This window comes from Melospiza melodia, chromosome 11, assembly GCF_035770615.1.
Source record: "Melospiza melodia melodia isolate bMelMel2 chromosome 11, bMelMel2.pri, whole genome shotgun sequence".
NCBI lineage: Eukaryota > Metazoa > Chordata > Aves > Passeriformes > Passerellidae > Melospiza > Melospiza melodia.
This window is the reverse complement of record NC_086204.1, coordinates 30,860,045-30,880,236: the sequence shown is the minus strand read 5'-3', so window position 1 is coordinate 30,880,236 and position 20,192 is coordinate 30,860,045. Positions and strand designations below refer to the sequence as shown.

The window sequence follows — 20,192 nt, the reverse complement described above, 5'->3', positions numbered from 1 at the left end:
TTTGCGCTTTCACACTGACACTTCTGATTTACACTCTCAGATTTACACTTTCACACTGACATTTCTGACTGACACTCTGAGATTTACACTTTGACACTGACATTTCTGACTGACACTCTCAGATTGACACTTTCACACTGACATTTCTGACTGACACTCTCAGATTTATGCTTTCACACTGACATTTCTGATTGACACTTTCAGATGGACATTTCTGATTGACACTCTCGGATTTACCCTTTCAGTCTGATATTTCTGATTGACAATTTCAGATTTGCACTTTCACACGGACATTTCTGATTTACACTCTCAGATTTACGCTTTCAGTCTGATATTTCTGATTGTCACTTCCAGATTTACACTTTCAGACTGATGTTTTCTGATTTATGTTTTCAGATTGACATTTTCCCATTTACATTTTCACATTGACATTTTCTGATTGGCACTTTCTGATTTACAATTTCACACTGATATTTTCTGATTTACAATTTCAGACTAACATTTTCACATGGACATTTTCTGTTTTACAATTTCAGATTTACACTTCCAGACTGACATTTTCTGATTTACAGTTTCAGATTCATACTTTCAGACTGACATTCCCTGATTTACATTTTTACATTGACATTTTCTGATTCACAATTTCAGACTGACATTTTCTGATTCACGGTTTCTGATTTATTGACATTTCACACTGACATTTTCTAATTCACAATTTCAGACTGACATTCTCTGATTCACATTTTCTCGTTGACATTCTCTAATTTACATTTTCAGACTCACACTTTCTGATTTACATTTTCAGACTGACATTTTCTGACTAACCCTTTCACCCCGGCGTTTCCTGAACCCCTTTTATTTCCAGAGAGGCTTTGCAGGAGCAGTCAGAGCCCAGCTCTGGGTGTGCACACCCCAGGAACTGCTGGCTCCAGGCAGGAGCTGGGAATGCCCATCTCCATGGGGTGGGGGCTCAGAGCTCCCAAACTGGGCTGGATTCAGACTTTGCTCCACCAAATTGCCATTTTCACCCTGCCCCTCTGCTCCAGGGCTGCCCCAAGCCCTGGTGCTGCTTTCCACCACTCTGATCCCACTTTTATTCACAACCCTGCAGTGGTTTCTCAGTTTCCAAACAATGACCCGGGTGACGAAGCAGGAAAATCCATTTGGCTCATTCCCGGCTCCCTCTCCCATTCCCTGCAGATTTCCAGTCAGACAGTGACAGCTTTAACCCCACTCTCTGGGAGGAGCAGAGGCAGCAGAGGATGACTGTGGCCTTTGAGTTTGAGGACAAGAAGGAAGAGGAGGAGAATCCAGGGAAAGTCAAGGTGAGTGCTGCTGGATTTATTCTGGGATTCACTTTTTGTGAATGGGCAGGGTTCAATATGCAGGTCCTGAAATGAGCTGGGTTTGGGTTTTAATATCAGATTCCTGCTCTGTCCCAAAGGGAATTGAGACAGAATTACTGTCCAACTTTATTTACAGATTATATGTTATATATTCTATTCCATTCCATTCTATTCTATTCTATTCCATTCTATTCTCTTCTATTCTATTCTATTCTATTCTATTCTATTCTATTCTATTCTATTCTATTCTATTCTATTCTATTCTATTCTATTCTATTCTATTCTATTAATTTTTACAGAATTACTGTCAACCACTGCTTTTTCAGGAATATTTGAATCCCACAGGGGATCCCATATTCCTCTCCAAGCAAAAGTCAACAAGGGCTTTGCAGCCTCATGGAAGGTGCAGTGGAAAGGGCATAATCTGTGAAAAATGAAGTTCAAAGCATGAATTTCCTCCCCCAGTTTTGTGAAATTAAAGTCACTGCAGAGCTCTCCATCAATCCCTCAATCAGCTGCATTGTCAGGAGGATATTTTCAAACCTGTCAGCCTTTACCTGCCATGGAAATCTCTCTTTCTTGAATAATATCAAGGAATTATCCCACACTTGAACCCTGCAGATTTCTTACTGTGGTAGAACGCCCAGGGTAAAATGTAAGGTCAGAGATAAAATCATCTGAGGAGTTTAAATTCGATTTTACTTCTCAAATTAACAGTTCTCTTGTCAATAGCATTTTAACACCCCATTGAAAACTTGGTGGAAATTCTTCATTTTTCTTTCCAATATTTTTCCCAGTTGGGAATTTCTCTCCAGCTCCTGTGCCCAGAGCTAATGGAGTCTTCTCCTTTAGTGAAACAGGAAATGAAGCCAAAAGCAGCCTTCACCTTACAATAAATAGATTAAAGTGGAATTTTACCCTGGATGAACTGCAGGTTTATCGGTCACGCATGGAAAACAGCATCTGGGGAAGTTTTCTGTTGTTCCACAACTTTTATCAGAATTTTCCCTGGGGGTGACATGGCTGGAGGTTTCAACATGAACGTTTTTAGCAGTTCCACCAGAGCTTCAAGAGATAAATTTAAATAAATATAAATTCTCAACAGGCAGTAACCACCAACACTGCAGCATTTCATAACAGCAGAAAAAGTTTTCACTTTTCATCAGGAAACTGAACTTTCAGCCAGACAGATGTTAAAATTGATTTGATAATTGGGATTGTTCAATAGCTTTTTTCCATCACGGATTTTGAACTCTGAAAATTCTCTCTTCAGGGTCAGGCTGCTTTTGATGTAGCCCTGGAATGGGCCTGGCAGGGAGTCCAGATTTCCTCTGGGACGGGGAATGTGGATCCGTCAGGGAAAGATCTGCATCCCACTGCTGGTGCTGTCCCCCCGCAGAGCTGCAGGAGTTTGGCTGTGCGATATTAACACTCCCAGGGAGGGGAAACTCCTGCTGCAGTCCCAGTTTGGGGTTGTCTGTGCCATCCCAGCCTCCAGTCCCTCCTCCCTGCTGGAATTCCTGAGGATTTGCTCTGTGCCTTGCCCTCACACCACGGCCTGAGCTCTGGGAGACACCAAGTGCCTCATTGGGCCACCCCTAAACACCATTGCATTCAGCCAGAATTGAAGCAGAGCTTTCAGTGCTGCTTTCCAGACTGCATCTGTCCTTTTCCTGCTGGAATTCTTTATCAAAAGTGACATCCCACTCACAGATTTTAACATTTTCTCTTCTACCCCCTGACGTTTATTCTCTCCTGGTTCGGATCTGGATGCCAGCACTTGACACAGTTTTATTTACCAAATCAATCATGCTTTTGCCTCTGAAATATTCCTATGGACAGACCATTTCCAGCTAAACCCAAAACTGTGGTTTTCCTGCTCGTTGGGAATTTAAATCCTGCAGCTCTGACAGGAGCTATTCAAACCAGCTCACCTACACCACGAGGTAGAAGCTGCTGTGTGATTGTCCTGGTTTAGGGCAAATTTGGGAGTGAACCCCTAAAGGGGTTCCTCTAGAAAAGCAGATTCAATTGGCCTCTCCTCCAACCAGTTCAGGAGAAAATACCTTTTTAAAGAAAAGTGGAAAAAAACTATTATTAAACAATAAAACAGTGGAACCTAAACAATATTAAACTCCAGATCCTTTATCACCAGCAGGAATTTGAAGTTTCCCAGCCTCGTCACCCTGACACGCTCTGGGAAAGCTGGGAGTTCAGATCAGTGGGGTTTTCCAGGAAATCTGTGTGTCTGTCAGTCAGCCAGAGCTCAGTCAGGCCTTGGGCACTCCCTGGAGAGCTCTGGGTCTGTGAGAGAAGAGAAAGAGCCCCAGACACCCGGCTGGGTGTGAGCATCATCCATCTCCAGGAGGCAATGGCTCCCAGAGGAGCAGCTCTGCTCTCAGCTGCCAGCCATAATTCACATTAATTGAGTACAGGAGCGTGGCTGAATTAATTCTGCATTTACAGCAGGGCTGTTTGGGAGGGTGTGAGGGGATGTGTCAGCAAAGTGCAGAGCTACCAACACCCTCCCAGGGGGAGAGATGGGCTTGCAGGGAACCATTCCTATCCCTATTTTATGGCGCTGGGATTGCATTTGATGCTGCCAAAGAGGGAATGAGCAAATTTCAGTCCTGAACCCCTCAAACTCCCCAGACAGATCACCCAAACCTCAAGGGAAGCGCCCTCAGCCCCGAACCCCAACCAGGCTTTCCTTTGCGCTCTGCTTCCATCCTGCATTCCTGCCTCCATTCCTAACCCTGCCTCCTCCTTCCCCGGCTGCTCAGGTGGAGATAAACCTCAAGCGTTACCCCACGCCCTACCCCGAGGACCTGAAGAACATGGTGAAGTCAGTGCAGAACCTGGTGAGCAAACCCAGCCTGGGCGTGCGGCCCGAGAGCGCGGCGCCCGCCGCCAGCACCGACCCCACGGGCAAGGACAAGTACGAGCACAAGTGGCCCCTGACCCCCAAGGAGATCTCCGTGGAGGTACTGGCAAGCACCCTTGCTCCTCTCCAGAATTACAGATGCTTTTTTTTTGTGGTTTTGGATCCCCAAAGGATGGTTTGATCCACTGGGAACCTCAGGTCGTTGTCGGGGATGCTCAGCTTGCGCAGGGCCTGGCAGTTGAACAGTTGCTGTTCCGGGGGTTCCGCGGGGGAGAAGAAATAAATCCATTTGGGATCCTTACTGACACACAATCAGCACAAACAACCCCTGGCCACAGCAGAATCCCACCCTCCCAGGGGGATTTTTGGGAAGGCATTCCCATGGTTGGTGGGGATTGTGGCATTTGCTGGGTCCCCAGGATGAAGGAGGAAATGATGAATCTGACTCCATGCTCTTAGAAGGCTAATTTATTATTTTATATAAAAGAATGCTATCCTAAAACTATACTAAAGAATAGAGAAAGGATCCTTACAGAAGGATCCTTAACAAGATGCTAATTAAAAACTCGTGATTCTCTCCTCAGAGTCTGACACAGCCTGACCGTGATTGGGCATTAAGTCAAAACAATTCACGTGTTGGATAAACAATCTCCAACCACATTCCAAAGCAGCAAAACACAGGAGAAGCAAATGGGAGAATATTGTTTTCCTTTTTCTCTGAGGCTTCTCAGCTTCCCAGGAGAAGAAATCCTGGTGAAGGGATTTTTCAGAAAATGTGACGGTGACGTTCCATCTGTAAAGTTTGATGTTGAGCTGCTGGGTTGCACTCAGGTTTAGATTGAGCTGCTGAGTTTCGTCCAGTTTTAGACTGAGTTGCTGCTTTTCCCAATGCTGCTGAACTTTTGGGTTGAGATCTCCCCAGCTGGGAATTTTGCTATGGATTTCTCCTAGCACTCTTCAATTTCAATGGTGTGAGGTTGGCACGTAACAGGAGGATGGGCCCAGGTACCATTTCCATCCCATCCCATTTAATCTGTTAGAGACTCCTTGGGTCTCTCTGGCCCTGTGTGCCAGGAGGTTCTGCCCTTGGGATTATTGCCAGGAGCAGGAATCCAATTAACCCTGCCCAGGGTTAATGAAGGCAGCAGGAGGGCTCTTTCCTGTGCAGGGAGCAGCCCTGGATGCTGTGAGCTGCAGAATCCAGCTCTCCCTGGAGTGTTTGCCAAGCACAAGAACAAATTCAGCCCCAGGATTAGTCCCTAAAAGCTGAATTCCTAAATCCTACAGCCCTGCTGGAGCTTGGTTCTCTCACCCCACCAAAGGAGGGGAATCCCTTCCCATGTGAGATGAAAAGCTTGGAGAGGCCTGCAGGAATGCCAGCATTCCTGGAAGCCTTTGCAAAGCTTTAATGCTGAAAAGAAATAAATGAGGAAAAATATTTTCCTTCTTTTTCGCTCCTTTGTTATCTGACCGTTGTGATAAACTCCTTGTCCTTGAAACATCCTTGTCTGCAGCCAGTCCTGAGGGTAGGAATTGTTCTCCCTCAGATGTCCATGGCTTTGGCACAAATATTACACAGTCAGCTGGAGCTGCTCTCTCAGTGCTGTCTTTTATTTGCAGTCAAACATTTTCATTCCTTAAAAAAATAATCCCCCAAAGTTTTCTCTTCAAGCTGGATTCAGAAGACTTCAACTCTAGGCACGATTTCAATTAGGACTAAAATATTGAAGTTAAATATTTAATTTCAACTAAAATAGCTAAGTTAAATCACTCATGTTTCCATCTAAATCTGAAATCTTCAATTCCACCACGATTCCTTTTTACTCATTAAATTCTCACTGTGTAAATCTGGTCCTTGAACCAGCTGGTGACTCAGGCCACGAGTCTTGACATTCTGCTCTTGTTGCTGAATATATAGAATTTATTTTGTATAATCTATCATTTGAACTTGAGTATTCTCAACAGCTTTCTGTGGGTTTTCATTATCCCTACGTGTTTCCACCTGGAATTTGATCCATGTGGCCGGGCAGAGGTTTTAGCTGTTTGGTGTCCAGAAATCAGTGGCTTGTTAATAATTGTTAAAATAATGTTAATTTTTTTCAATGAAAACATGAGCGCCCCAGAGAGCTGAGCCCCAGCAGGGTCCTGGGAGCTGGCAGAGCCAGGGAACGCATCCATCGCCAGGGAGGAGGAGATGGCAGTGGCACCACAAACATGGGGTGCAGCTGGGGACACATCCCTGGGGCTGTGTGCGTGCAGGGAGCTCCCAGAACTCTGCAGAAGGAGCTGAGCTGCCGCAGCCAGAGCCCAGGGTGACTCCTGAGGTGCCACTGAAAAATGGGAGAGCAGCTCCCTCCCTGCAGAGCTGGGAGCTCCCCCTGTCCCCAGCAGAGATGAGATTTCAGCTCCTGAGCTGTGAGGGGGGAACTTTTCCAGATTTCAGTTTCCCTGGGATGGAGTCAGGAGCGTAGCACGGCTATTCCAGCAGCTGAAGGAAAGAAAAGGGATGATCTTGTCCTTCCCAGACATTAGGGGGGGTTTCAGCTCCAATCAGGGTGGTGCAGACACATTTCCCTCTCCTTGGCTTCCTGCACAGGATAAAGCACGCGGGAAGTGTAGGCAGAGTGTGAATGGGTTAGCGAACAATATTGGCCTGATTTCAGTTGTAACCCATTAAATAAAACATAATTAAGCTCCATTTGCTTTGCAGATAATTAGCAGACAAACTCAAGCCTCGAGTTAAAGTGCACTTTGAAATTGCAGGTGTGTTGTGATGTAGCTAAAGGCTGAAGGCAGTTTCTGATCCCAGGTAATTGAATTTCAGGTGCACTGCTCACTTTTCATCCTCAGATAAGCTGGTTTCTGATCTCTTTTGGCTTTTCCTGCAATTAATTTGCACGTGTCTCTTCAGAAACTGTTTCTAAATAATGAAAGGGAGCATCTGGAATGAGGAGCTGCATGTCAAATCCACTGTACATCCTTCACCTCCATTCACAATAAGCAAACAATGTCTTGATTAATCATCAGTTAAAACAAACCTCCTCATCATTCTAATTCTTTCTGGAAGATGTGAGTTTTGGCCAAAGAGGAGTCTGGGATTATTCAGGGAGTTGTGCTGCCTTTCCATGAGAAACAATGAGGAGTATCAAAATCAGCAAGTCAGGTCTTTACAGTTCCTGTTCCTGACGGGTTTGCATTGAGAATATCCCACATTTCCTCTGCCTCATGCCTTCCCAGAGCCCTGGGCTGCTCCAGGCAGATTCCAGGAGTCTGAGCATTCCAAACATTCTGTCCCTCTGGATTATAATTTAATTTAATGTTTATAATTTAACGTTCTTGTGTCCTCAGCCTGAATATTTGGTGATATTTCTCTTGCCAGTTGTTTTAATGGTTTGTACCAGGAATTTTCTCCTCACCACAGTTCTATGCCCTCTTCCTGCATCCTTCCCCAGTTAATCCTGAGGAATAAATCCTGAGGAATAATCTCCAGGCACCTACTCAACACAACTGCATTTATCTCTTCCCTTTCTCCTTGCAATTTTCTTCCTATTAGTGACCTTTTTGTTCTTCAGCTTGTAAGAAAAAGGTCCTCCTAAAGAGAGTGGAATTAAATGGATCATGATTTGGGGTTTTTACAGCGTATTTCACACATTCATGGCAGATTCACAAATGCCACAGTGGTTCTTTCAAAAGTGCATTGGTTTTTCTTGGATAGCTGGGCTGGGGGATAAAAAGAAAAGGAAAATCCTATAGAATAGGGAATTTCATGCAGCTGAAGTTCACCATCTTGTCAAAAATGGAACTGCTGAATCTTCCTCTCTTCCAGCAAGGGGAGGGAAGTTTGAGCTTAAAACTCCTGAAAGTTTCATGGCACAATATTGGGATTCCAGGTCCAAGCTAAAGAAACCAAAGAGCCCCCCAAGAGCCCCCAGCCTGACCCTGAGCTCAGCCCGAAATCACCTCTGGAGGCCCCGGGCAGGGAGGAGAGAGCCCAAGGCTCAGAGGTACAGGCTCAGGTGGAGAGACTCACCTTGTGCTCTGCTCTGCACCCACACAGAGCCCAAGGCTCACAGGTACAGGCACACCTGGGCACACCTGGGCTGCTCAGGTGGAGAACTTCACCCTCTGGCTGCTCTGCACCCACACTGCCCCCAGCTCTGGGCTCCCACCAGCTGGTCCTGCTGCACTGGGAAAGGGCACTGGGCACCTGTGGAGCACCAGGGGAATCCTCTGCATGGGGAAGGGAGGGCTGGGTCACTCCATGTGGGAGTCACCATGGAACTGCCTTAAATATCAGCCCTGAGGGCGTTGATTAAACTGAGGATGGCTCTTTCTGAGAAGGTCCTGCCTCCAGCAGAACATCAGATACAGAGGGTTTGAAATGGCTGTGGTGCAAACAGAACTAAATTCTCCAAGGATAAATCACATGGCAAATGCTTCTACAAATTTCTGTCACTAAAAAAGGTATTTGATGGCAGCAAACCCCTGAAAGTTTCCTTCTTGTAAGTGAAAACAAGAAAATGTTTTAAACCTTGTAGCATTAAACATTCTAGCAATGCAAATTTGGTTTGGCTACTCCAGCTTAAATTGTTTCTCTAATTATTACATCTCTCCCTCTGGCCTTCCCTCTCCAAACTCACTGGAGATCCTTCACAACCTGTACAGAGACCCTCCTGTGTCACCCATCCCTGTCCCCCCACCCTTCCTCATCTCTGAGCTTTCTGCGGGGATGAGAAAAGCCCCAAAATTCCCATTGGTGCCTTCATTCCCTCCCAGCCACCCTAAGGGCTTAACTGCCCTAATTTAAAATTTCTCTTTCTAAGAACAAGTCCCACTTTCCTCCCCCAGTTTAACTGGGGTTATTTTCAGCACACGTTCTCTTGCAGGGCCTGTGTGAAGGTCAGGTGTGCTGAACCCTCAGGCAGAAGTTTATTAAATCCAAATAATTTTAATTTAGCCACAAACCCCTCAGAGACAAAGCCATTTTAATTAAGTACAGCTCCAGGGACAGCTGAATCTCTGGAAGGACTCACCAGAAATAACTGAGCGAGGAATCCTCCCTCTGAAATACCAATTGTTTACACTCAATTAGTGTTTGTTTCTCTCTGCTGGCAGCATTTTTGGCGACCTTGACTTCATCAAAAATGTTTACAGGGCCTTGATGTATCTTGCAAGTTCCATCTGGTTTGTCCACATTTTCATAACGAGCACATCACCCTAATTTTGAGGAGGATTAATTAGAACTCTCTGCTGACAAATTGGAATCTCCTGCACTGCACTGCCCGTGTGGTGGGTTTGGGGTGTTTGATGATCTCGAGGAGCAGGCTGTGAGCTGTTTGTGTGCTGCAGGTCGAGGTGCTGCTGTTGCCTGTGCTCACTGTGCCTCGTTGTGTCCCTCAGGATGCCTTTGGACACCCCGCCAGCGAGATGAGGATAGGGGAGCTCCGTCCGTCCATGCCCGAGACGCCGCTCTACCCGCCCAAACTCGTCCTGCTGGGTAAAGACAAGAAAGGTACTGATGGATTTGCAGCCTTTGAGATGAAACCTTGTGATGGGGATGTGCCGCCTCTGCTTGTAAACCGTAGCCTGTGGGCATTTGTGCACGTATCAGTACAGCCCAATGCAATGCAATAACAGATTTCAGTTAAAATGTGATTTTCTGGTGTTCCGATCCCGAGTGCCGCCCCTGAAAGCGTTTGCTGTGTTTTGTTTCAGAGTCGACAGATGAGTCTGAAGCAGATAAGATCCATTGTCTGAATAACAGCGTTTCCTCAGGCACTTACTCAGACTATTCCCCTTCCCAGGCTTCCTCAGGGTCCTCCAACGCGCACGTAAAAATGGGCTCCCTGCAGACCACGGCTAAAGAAGCAGTGAATAACTCTTTGTGGGGGAACAGGTGTGACATCTTTCCTGACACAGCTTCTGCCTCCCTTTTGTCCCCTCTGGGCCCACAGAGCGACCCTGTTAGGGCGTTTGGGTTTAAAAATCCACGTTTTTGTCCCTTGTTGGCTGTGCAGAGATGGCCACCCTCCATATTCCATAATCCCACAGCTGGTGGGTTCAGCTCTGTGCCATCTCCAGGTATTAATGCTCCTGGAGATGGAGCTGCAGCTGTTGGTGTCCTATTATTGCTGTCCCAGCTCCCTCTGCCCTGGACCTCCAAAAAGGTTCTTGGAGAGCCATAAGCTGCACTGGACACATTCCAGGACCAGCCTGTGCCTGCCCTAAACCCCCTCACATTGTTCCCTCCACAGCTCTGCCCCTTAAAGAGCTGGCTGGGAACAGGCAAAAAAACCGCCTGTGGTGTCTGGTTAAAAAGTGGGGAAACCTTCTGCTGCAATCATCCGTTATTTTTACAGCAGGAAAGTCTGTTCAGCAGGATTTCTGGGAATGCAGCATGGAGCCAGCCAGGCCTCTGAGTGACTTCTTAGCTTCTCTGTGTGTGCCCTGACAGAGCCTGTGCTTCGGGGCAGAAACCTGCTGCCACCGTTCCCGTGCCAGTGGCACAGCATCCACGGAGCTCCCAACAGCTTGAGAGTAGCTCAGGCGGTGCTAAAACCACCGAGGGGGCAGGTTTGATTCCCGGACTCAGTGATCCTTGTTGGGGCCCTTCCAGCTGGGAACATTCCGTGCTAAGCATCCCCGGAGTCTCCCGGTGCGATCCCAAAGCCGAGCTGCTTTCCAAGGACAATGAGCACTGGCATGCCGGGACAGAGGACATTTGATCTTGTTCCCCTCTCTTGTCTTTGCAGGCTGGCCCAGTCGTTCCCACAGCCCCTGGAGACCAAGCCATTGCTGAGCCAGCGGGAAGCGGCTCCGGCCGGGACCGTCCCGGCGCGCCCGGAGCGGCGCCCGCTGAGCGACGCCTTCGCCGACAGCTGGAACGACGGCTCCCACTACGACAACACGGGATTCGTGGCCGAGGAGAGCGCGGCAGAGAACGCCGGCACCAACCCCCTGCTCAGCACCAAATCCAGGAGCTCCTCCGCCCATGGGCGCCGGCCGCTGATCCGGCAGGACAGGATCGTGGGCATCCCCCTGGAGCTGGAGCAGCCCGCGCTCAGAAACACACACGACTCTGAAGTGCCTCCTCCCAACCCTTGGCAAAATTGGACCAGAACTCCCAGTCCTTTTGAAGACAGGACAGCTTTTCCTTCCAAACTGGAAAGCACCCCCAACACCAGCCCTTTGCCCGAGCGGAAAGATCACGTCAAGGAGTCTCCCGAAATGACGAGCACTTTCACTCCAGGAATCCCATGGGAATACCACGACCCCAACGCTAACAGGAGCCTCACAAACGTCTATTCCCACGTGCACTGTCGCCCGGACCCTTCCAAAAACGTCATCTCCATCAGCAAGAGCACGGAGCGGCTCTCCCCCATGATGAGGGATTTAAAAACGAACAAGTTTAAGAAGTCGCAGAGCATCGACGAGATCGACATCGGTGCGTACAAGGTGTACAACATCCCCCTGGAAAACTATGCATCCGGGAACGACACCGTGGGCCCCCACGAGAGGGTGGACAAGCTGCTGGGCCCGGAGCACGGCGTGCTGAGCATGTCCCGCAGCCAGTCCGTGCCCATGCTGGATGACGAGCTGCTGACCTACGGCAGCGTCAAGGTGCAGCCGCAGCACAAGGCGTCGGTCACCAAGAAGGTTTATCAGTTCGACCAAAGCTTCAACCCCCAGGGCGCCGTGGAGCTCCCGGCCGACAAGCGGCTCCTGCCGCCCTTCCAGCTCAACGCCGAGTACCTGCCCCAGCCGGCCAAGAGCTTGCCCCAGGAGCTGGTGAGCCCGCGGGGCTACCGCGGCTACGCGCCCGTGGAGCCCATGTTCTCCTTCTCGCAGCCCTCGGTGGGCGAGGAGCCGGCGGCCACCCCGTTCACCGGCCCGGCCACGCGCCCCGGCTTCCTGCGCAGGGCAGATTCTCTGGTCAGCTCGGCGGAGATGTCGGTGTTCCGCAGGGTGGGCGAGCCCCAGGAGCTGCCCCCCGGGGCGGACAGGTACGGCCGGGCCCCGTTCCGCGGCGCCCCGGAGCGCCAGGGCAGCATGGCCGTGCCCGAGGCCCAGTTCCTCAAGCGCAACGGGCGCTACGAAGACGAGCACCCTTCCTACCAGGAAGTGAAAGCCCAGACTGGGAGCTTCCCAGTTAAAAACCTCACGCAAAGGAGGCCCCTGTCGGCACGAAGCTACAGCACAGAGAGCTACGGCACGGCCCAAACGCGGCCGGTCTCAGCGAGGCCCACCATGGCAGCTCTGCTGGAAAAGATTCCGTCAGACTATAACTTGGGTAACTATGGCGACAAGCCTTCCGATAGCAGTGATATAAAGCCGAGGCCTCCCCCTGGGAAGGGAAATGAGAGCTGTGCTAAAATGCCCGCTGACTGGAGACAACAGCTACTTAGACATATAGAAGCTAGAAGGTTAGACAGGGTATGTTTGGCATTTCTCTGCAATTAATGCCTTTAGTTGTGTGTTTCGCTCTGTCAAACGATTTGCACGTGCAGTGGTGACCACCAGAATTCCCAGGGATGAAATTCCTGCCGTTGGTGTCAGGGGGACCGGCCCGCCGAGGGCCCTGGGGGTGCTCGGCTGGAGTGAGGGACCCCAGAAAATCCAGAGGCTCCTCACTGACGGTGCCCCTCGGGACGGCCGCCGGGGCGGAGGCTCCAGGTGCTGGGTGAACCCAGAGGCCCCACGCCGGTGCCGTTCCTTGGGGCAGTCACTGGGGCGGTGATTCTGAACCCTGGGTGAATCCAGGGGCTCTGTCACTGGGCTGGTGACTCCTGCAGCTCTGCCCAAAATCAGGAGGATCCCTGAGGTTCTCCCCTGCCCGTGGAAGCGCTGCTGGAGGCACCAGGTCAGTAAGGACCGAGAGCTTGGAGAGGTGCTGGGCACATCTTGGCAGTAAAAGGGAATAAAGGAAAAAGAGAATAAGTAATAAAATGTATTTTAGCTCTGGTGTCACTGTTAGTGCAGTGGGCTTACAAGTGTCTATAACTGAGAAATATCCCTGGGTATCCACTGCCACGGTTCTGATGGGAATGTGATCATCACTCCTTTTAGCTGTAGGAAGTTATGCTGATTTGCCTTCTATCCAAAGGGTACTTTAGTGCATGATTCAATCATTACCTATTTAATGACCTAATCCATGAATCCTATTTACTCCGTGATTTGAAGTGGTTGTGACAAATTCCTGTGGTGAAATGCATAAGGGGTCATTGCCAAATGTGTCCATATATGCTTTATGCTAGAGCCTCCTGAGTTTGGTGTTAATATTCTCCTTACCTTCCATGATATTAAATTATCCTTAAGGATCAAATGGGGAAACTTCAAAAAGGGGCTCCAAGGCCAAAGCGTTTTCCTCCCTCAGCTCTTTTCCTTGTGCTGTGTAAACCCACTGGGAACTGCCTCCCACCCAGAGGAAGCAGTGCACCCTGAGCAGGGCCCTTCCTGGCGCAAACAAACCCTTGCCAGGTGTTGCTGACTTAAGGAACACCTTTACACTTGGCTTACAACATGTATGAAGAGTTCCAGGGTTTAACCCTGGAAAGCTGGCACCGGTGTCTGTCCCTAAGCCCTGCGAGGTGGTTCCTGCTGGGTGCAGAGCTCCAAGGAGCTGAGCTGAGCTGGGCTGGGCTGGGCTGGGCTGATGGGAACACTGGAGAGCAGCCCCTGTCCCTGGGGTGGGCACAGCACCCGTGTCCCTGCCCTGCCCTGCCCTGCCCTGCCCAACCAGGTTTTTGGGGAGCAGGGCTCGCTCCTCCCCGCCAGGCACAGCCCTGGCTGCGCAGCCCACCCCGAATTTGGCCATTTTTTTTTGCAAAAGCGAGATTGGTACGAGGCGAAGTGCAGATCCCACCACCCCCTTGTGCTGTCAGCGTGGAAGTCCTCTCTGGTGCCCATTTTCTGTACGAGGAGCAATGTACTCGCTGTGTGTGACCAGTGCATGCCTGGAGGAGCTCTCGAGACTCGGGACTGTTTGTTGGCTTAAACTAAAACTCTGTGAACTTAACCATGTATGTGTGAGACTTAATTCTGAGCATGTGTGTTCATATGTGTCCCGTGGTTGTTTCCTCTACTCAGAGCGCTGCTTACAAACACCACACAGTTAGCCTTGGCATGCTGCACTCTGGAGGGGTTTCAGCCATGCATGCCGGCCGAAGCATGACTTTAAACTTGCAGCCTAAATCTAAATTTGAAAACCAAATGCTTCAAGAGCTACCTCTACCGAAAGTAAGTATGGGCTAGCCAGCATTGCCGGCATTCCCGGTTAATTAATGATCCTTGCTTCCTCCTGGTTTAGCTTCTGCCTCTTCCTCCTGCTTTGAGGATGCCCACTCCACAAAGCAGGGCTGGCAGGGACGCGGCTCTGCCCCTTGCTGGCCTTGCTTTTTGGATTCTGGGCTCCCTGGCTGTCATTCCTGCTCTCCTGCTCTCCTCACACACGCCAGCGCTGCCATTTGCTCAGTGGGGAACATGGTTTGCTCTGGGACTGTTTGATCCTAGAAAAACGGGCGTGGAAATGTTATACAGGCTCCAGGAGACAGGGATTTCAATATCTGAGCAATAATTGGGTGTGCTGTAATTCCTGATGGGTTTTGAACACGGTACCACACCCAAACCCATTTCAAACTTCAAGTAACGCCTAAAAAAGAGAGTATTTCCCTCAATTATTTACTGTTTATCTTATATTTATTATGTATATATTGTTGACTAGTACAGACATACAAAACCATGTATTCCCAAGGAATATCTGAAGGGAGAGGCACACAGGACAAGGCAGAGAGGGTCATTCCTGCAGGATTCTCAATGCCAGGGAGGGATGCTGAGAGCTTTCCCTGCATCCTGAGGGATGGACATAGCTCAGCCTCTCCCTGCCCTGGCGCAGGAGCTGAGGGGACAAATCAGCAGCAACTCTGTGAGTGATGAAAGGGCAGCAGAGCCCAGGTCCCAGTGTTCCATCTGTGCTGGGAATGGCCAGGCTGGCCCCTGTGGAACAGCAATTCCCAAAGGAGCCTCCCAAGGGTTGAGAGCTCAGATCCAGGGGTTTGAGGAGAGCAGGACGATGCAGCAGCAGCAGGAGCTGGCCCAGAGCTCAGCCCTGCTCCCCTTGCCCACCTCCAGCTGGAATTCCCAGCAATCCAGGGCAGGGGGAGCTGTGCCAGGCCTTCCCCAGTGTCCCCAGCCCTCCATCTCCTGTCACCTCCATCCGTGTCCCCCGTGCTGCTCTGGGTCTGTGCTGCTCTGTGGTGGGGCGGGGGGCTCCCAGGGGATCCCTCTGGGTGTGTGTGCTGGGCAGGGACACCCCAGTGTTGTCTTTGCTTCCCAGACCTGTCTGTCTGCTCAGGTACTTGTCGCCTGTCCCTGGAAAAGTCCATTGGGCAAAACCCATCAACCCCAGAGAGAGGTGCTGGCTCCCTCCACGCGTTGGGAGTGAGGTGGTTTGGGCGCTGCCAGGGTTCCAGGCTGTAGGTGAATGTGGATATTAATGATGGATGTCTGAGGAAACCCAGGAATCTGCTCTGTGATCTATTCTGGGGTGTGGTCTGACGTGGGTTATTCTGCTTTTCTCTCTCACCAGCATTCCATTGCTCCATGTCCATAGAAACTGTGATGCTGAACTGCACTGAGGGGTTGTTCTCTCACTGTACTGTTTGGGGAAATGATTGTTGGGAAAGGTCACTGCAGGGGGAAATGACTGTTGGAAAAATGCTGTGTATATTTAGTGTTGTTGAATTTTATTGCTTCACACCTTCCACAGAATTTGCATTTCCTAAAGAATCCAGGCCACAGCAGTTTAATCCTTGCCTCTTCTGCTCCCTCCTTCCCGTGGCCTGGATTCAAGAGAGTAATGAGTGAGCTCTGGCTGTCAGGAAACCAACCTTAACAATGAATTGCCTTGAAAATGTTCATGACATCGATCTGCCCCTGCAGAAAATGTGGGAAGTGCTGCATTTCCTCTTTTCCCCACGTTTCCTGGAAGTGGAGCTGGGTTGCAGCCTGTCCCAGCTCAGAAAACGGCCACAATTTTGGGGTCAAATTCCTTTTGCTGCAGCAAATGAAATCCCAGGGTTTCCCTGTTTCTGGAGGAAGCTGAGAGCACTCTCTGCATTTTCCCTTTTACCTGTGGAGTACGAATTCCCCTCTGCAGGTCAGGCCCAGCTCTCTCCAGAGGGATAATTTCTACTTTTGGCTGCCAGTGAAAAGTTTTAAAAGCTCATGGTTTGGTGCAGCCCATTCTGAGAATGGGAATTCCCACCTTGCTTGGGAATCTCGGAGGACACCCAGAGAGGCCCATAAATGGATCCCTCAAGATGTGACCAGATTCCCAGGGCAGCTCTGGAGGAAATTGCTCATTTTGCCATTTTTCTATTTTTAATCAGGGTAAAGAAAGCTCTGCAAGGAGATCCTGGGCTTTAAACTGGGGAAATGTTTTTTCTAGTGGTTTTTTCATAGAAGGAAAATCACAAATTCAATTATTTTTCTAGAGGATTTCTTGAATGATGGAAGAATTATAATGGAAGTTTCTTTTCATTTTAAATAATCACTTCACGTCAGAGATGTGATTTAAATCATAATTTCCTTCTATTTACTTTTCAACTTCTGTCTAAAAACAGTTTTTAATGGAAAAATTCCCACCTTTCACATTTCAAAGCAAATTTGATTCATTCCTTCATCCATCTAGAGAAGTGTATCCTGATTTCTTATGTTTTTTACCCAAAGCTGGAGAAGAGATGCCTGGAATGGCAGAGGGGAAGAACAGACATTTTTTGCTCCTTTGCAGATTCCCATTAATCAATAAGCACTGAAGTGTGCCAGGTGCTGTCAGTGGCAGGACAGTGCTGGAATTTTGGGAAGTCTGACACCCAAAAGGTGTTAGGAAAACTCCCAGTGATGATGGAGAAATAGAGGGACAGACAATGGAAACTCAGGGTGGGGCAGGAAAAGTCCAAACGCCCTCCAAAGCTTAAAAACAAGAATGAAACAACCAGGGGGAAAAGTGACAAGGAAGAAACATGGAACAGGAGAGTCCCTGTGTGTTGTGACCATTCATGATGAGGCAAACATTGAATTCCAGGTCAATATTGTACAAAAATTGTCCCTGGCACAAGGCAGGAGGTTCTGGGAGCTGCACACAGAGCCAGCCCAGCCTCAGCACTGCCAGCAGGGAATGTTTGCTGCAGAAAACACAAACAGCTCCTTTGCCTTGGTGGCAAATCCTTCCCACAAACTTCCTGCTGCTGGAATGAGCAGGGAGCAAATCCTAACTCCAGAGTTAACGCCAGGCTCTTTAAACATTGGAATTTCACCAAAACCCGTTTTTCTGAAAGTAACGAGTCCCGTCCAATGAGTTTTCTCTTCTCTCTCACCATTCATTATTCTCGTTATTTCTGTCCTGAGCCCCTCAAGCCCCGCTGCTTGCCCCCCGAGAGCCCCCGGTGCCGCCGCGTTGGCGAGCGCTGGGCAGGCCGGGCGCCGTGCGCGTGGCTGGGCTGTTGTGGCTGCGTGTGGGGGGTTTGTGCTGGTGACTAAGGGCTGCCCTGCCTTTGTGAACAGACCCCGTCGCAGCAGAGCAGCCTCCTGGACAACGGGCAGGACGAGGTGGCCGTGGGCAGCCCCTGGAACCCCTACCCGCTGGGCCGGCGGGACGTGCCCCCCGACACCGTCACCAAGAAGGTAAGGGGGGACAGCAGGCATGGGACAGCCTGGGGACAGCAGGACAGCAATGGGGACAGCAGGACAGCAATGGGGACAGCCCTGGGGGCAGCAGAACAACTCTGGGCAGCACCCGTGGCTGCTCCAACCCTGAAAGCGGGAATTGCTGTGATTGAGGGCAGTGTTTGATTGAGGCCCTGATGCCTTGTGCAGGCTGCCCTAGAGCAGAGTCCCAGAATAAAGCAGGGATTTATTCACAGCATCTCCTCCATGGATCCACCTTGGGCTGCACCAGAGCCCAGCCAGGGCTGCACCCAAGATGAACCAAAATGGCCCCAAAATGCACGGCCGGGCACGGGCTCTGTCCCTGGGATCAGTTCTGCTCCATTTGCACCTTGCAGTTCATTGTCCCATCCCAGCTTTAGCCCAGGCAGTCCCACCCTGCTTGTTTTTCTCTCTCCAGCCCACGGGGTTTGTGCTCCTGGGCTGAGATTTGGGTCATTTGTCCTTGGTGCCCAGCTGGAGCAGGAATTGTTTTGTCTCCCTGCTCTGTGCACACAGCTCACCATCCCCTGTGTGAGGCCCAGACCCACACACTAAAACAGCACAGAATCTGAAAATATAAAAGCCAAACCCTGAGGCATCAGCCCTTTGTGTGCTCTGGTTCTGCTGTGGGCAGTGGGCACAGGGAGCTGGGCAGGGCTTCTCCTGCAGGGTCTCATCCCAAGGTTTCACCCCAGGGATGATGCTCAGTCCACAAACAGCATGAGGGGTGGGATGGCTCCAGCCCAGCCCTGCACAGGCACAGCCTTTTGCTGTTAAACTCCCTGGAAAAGGGTCACTTTCTGGTGCTTCTGTGGTGGTGGACACTGAATTCCAGTGCTTGGAGCTCCTGGCTGCCCCTCCCAGCCCCAGCCCTGCTCAGCAGTGCTCTGACCATAAAGCTGGAGACTGGAGAATCCTCACGGCCCTGTTGGAGGAGGAGCTGCAGGGATGGGCCAGGATAATCACAGGGATCGCTGTCAGGAGATCCCTCCTGAAGTCCCGGCAGTGAGTGACACCACCATGCACAGAGGAGCATCCCAAGGAGCTCCTGCTGCTCCAAGCTTTGTCCTTGGAGATGCAGCCAGGGATGCCTGAGTGCAGGAAGGCTGCTGGGGGTGGAAACAAAAGCCATTGCTCCCAGAGATGCCTGCAGACACAGGAGGAGGAGGGAAACTGATGCTGAGGGATGGAGCTGGCCCAACAGCCGAGTTTTTGTCCCCTGATCTGAGGGAAAAGGGGATGAGCAGAGCCAGAACCCCGCATTTCCCGGCTGCAGGGGGAAACGCCGGGTGAGAGCAGGGAGCGGGGCTCGGGGGCCGGGTCAGAGCAGGGAGCGGGGCTCGGGGGACGGGACCGGGTCAGAGCAGGGAGCGGGGCTCCGGAGCCGGGTCAGAGCAGGGAGCGGGGCTCGGGGGACGGGACCGGGTCAGAGCAGGGAGCGGGGCTCGGGAGCCGGGGCCGGGTCAGAGCAGGGAGCGGGGCTCCGGGGCAGGCTGTCCCTGACGCGCTGCTCGCCCACAGGCAGGTAGCCACATCCAGACGCTGATGGGCTCGCAGAGCCTGCAGCACCGGAGCCGGGAGCAGCAGTACGAGGGCGGCATGAACAAGGTGACCATCCAGCAGTACCAGCCCCCGCTGCCCATCCAGATCCCGTCCTCGCAGGGCTCCCGGGCCCCCCAGCCCCAGCGGTGCCTCATCCAGACCAAGGGCCAGCGCAGCACCGACGCCTACCAGGAGCAGGTGAGACTGGGGGCATGGGCACAGCCCGGGCTGTGGTGTGGTGAGGTACCAGGACGAGGTGAGAGATGAGAAATTGGCTCCAGGTTCTCAGAGGGCTGATGTTATATTATATTATATTATATTATATTATATTATATTATATTATATTATATTATATTATATTATATTATATTATATTATATTATATTATATTATATTATATTATATTATATTCTTAATTATGTATTCATATTTATTATATATTTTATATTATAAAATATAATTATATATTATAATATAAAATCTATAATAAATATGAATATATATAATAAATATATATTTATTATATATAGTAATATATAATTATATATATTGTATCTTTATAATGTATAGTTATAATTTTTCTAATATTTATATTATGCTATATTATATTATATTATACATTATATATAATATTATATGATATTTGTTATATTACATTATATTTATTAATATAAAAATATATATTTCTTAATATTTAATATATAATATATAGTAAA

At 49.7% G+C, this 20,192-nt stretch overlaps 1 protein-coding gene across 11 annotated transcripts in view; it reads left to right on the top strand.

Moving 5' to 3' along the window:
- Window positions 1-20,192, top strand: part of LRRC7 (leucine rich repeat containing 7) — a 102,900-nt gene that overhangs the window by 74,092 nt on the left and 8,616 nt on the right. For 5 of the 11 annotated variants that reach the window (XM_063166325.1, XM_063166322.1, XM_063166329.1 and 2 more), the window contains 9 exons: window positions 1,201-1,325; window positions 4,130-4,330; window positions 8,121-8,303; window positions 9,631-9,742; window positions 9,946-10,126; window positions 10,983-12,663; window positions 14,317-14,466; window positions 17,791-17,910; window positions 19,456-19,674. In XM_063166325.1, the coding sequence (XP_063022395.1) occupies window positions 1,201-1,325; window positions 4,130-4,330; window positions 8,121-8,303; window positions 9,631-9,742; window positions 9,946-10,126; window positions 10,983-12,663; window positions 14,317-14,466; window positions 17,791-17,910; window positions 19,456-19,674 (2,972 nt within the window). Of the gene's footprint in view, window positions 1-1,200; window positions 1,326-4,129; window positions 4,331-8,120; window positions 8,304-9,630; window positions 9,743-9,945; window positions 10,127-10,982; window positions 12,664-14,316; window positions 14,467-17,790; window positions 17,911-19,455; window positions 19,675-20,192 lie in introns of those variants that run through there. The other 6 variants (XM_063166323.1, XM_063166326.1, XM_063166324.1 and 3 more) reach the window with 6 other exon arrangements.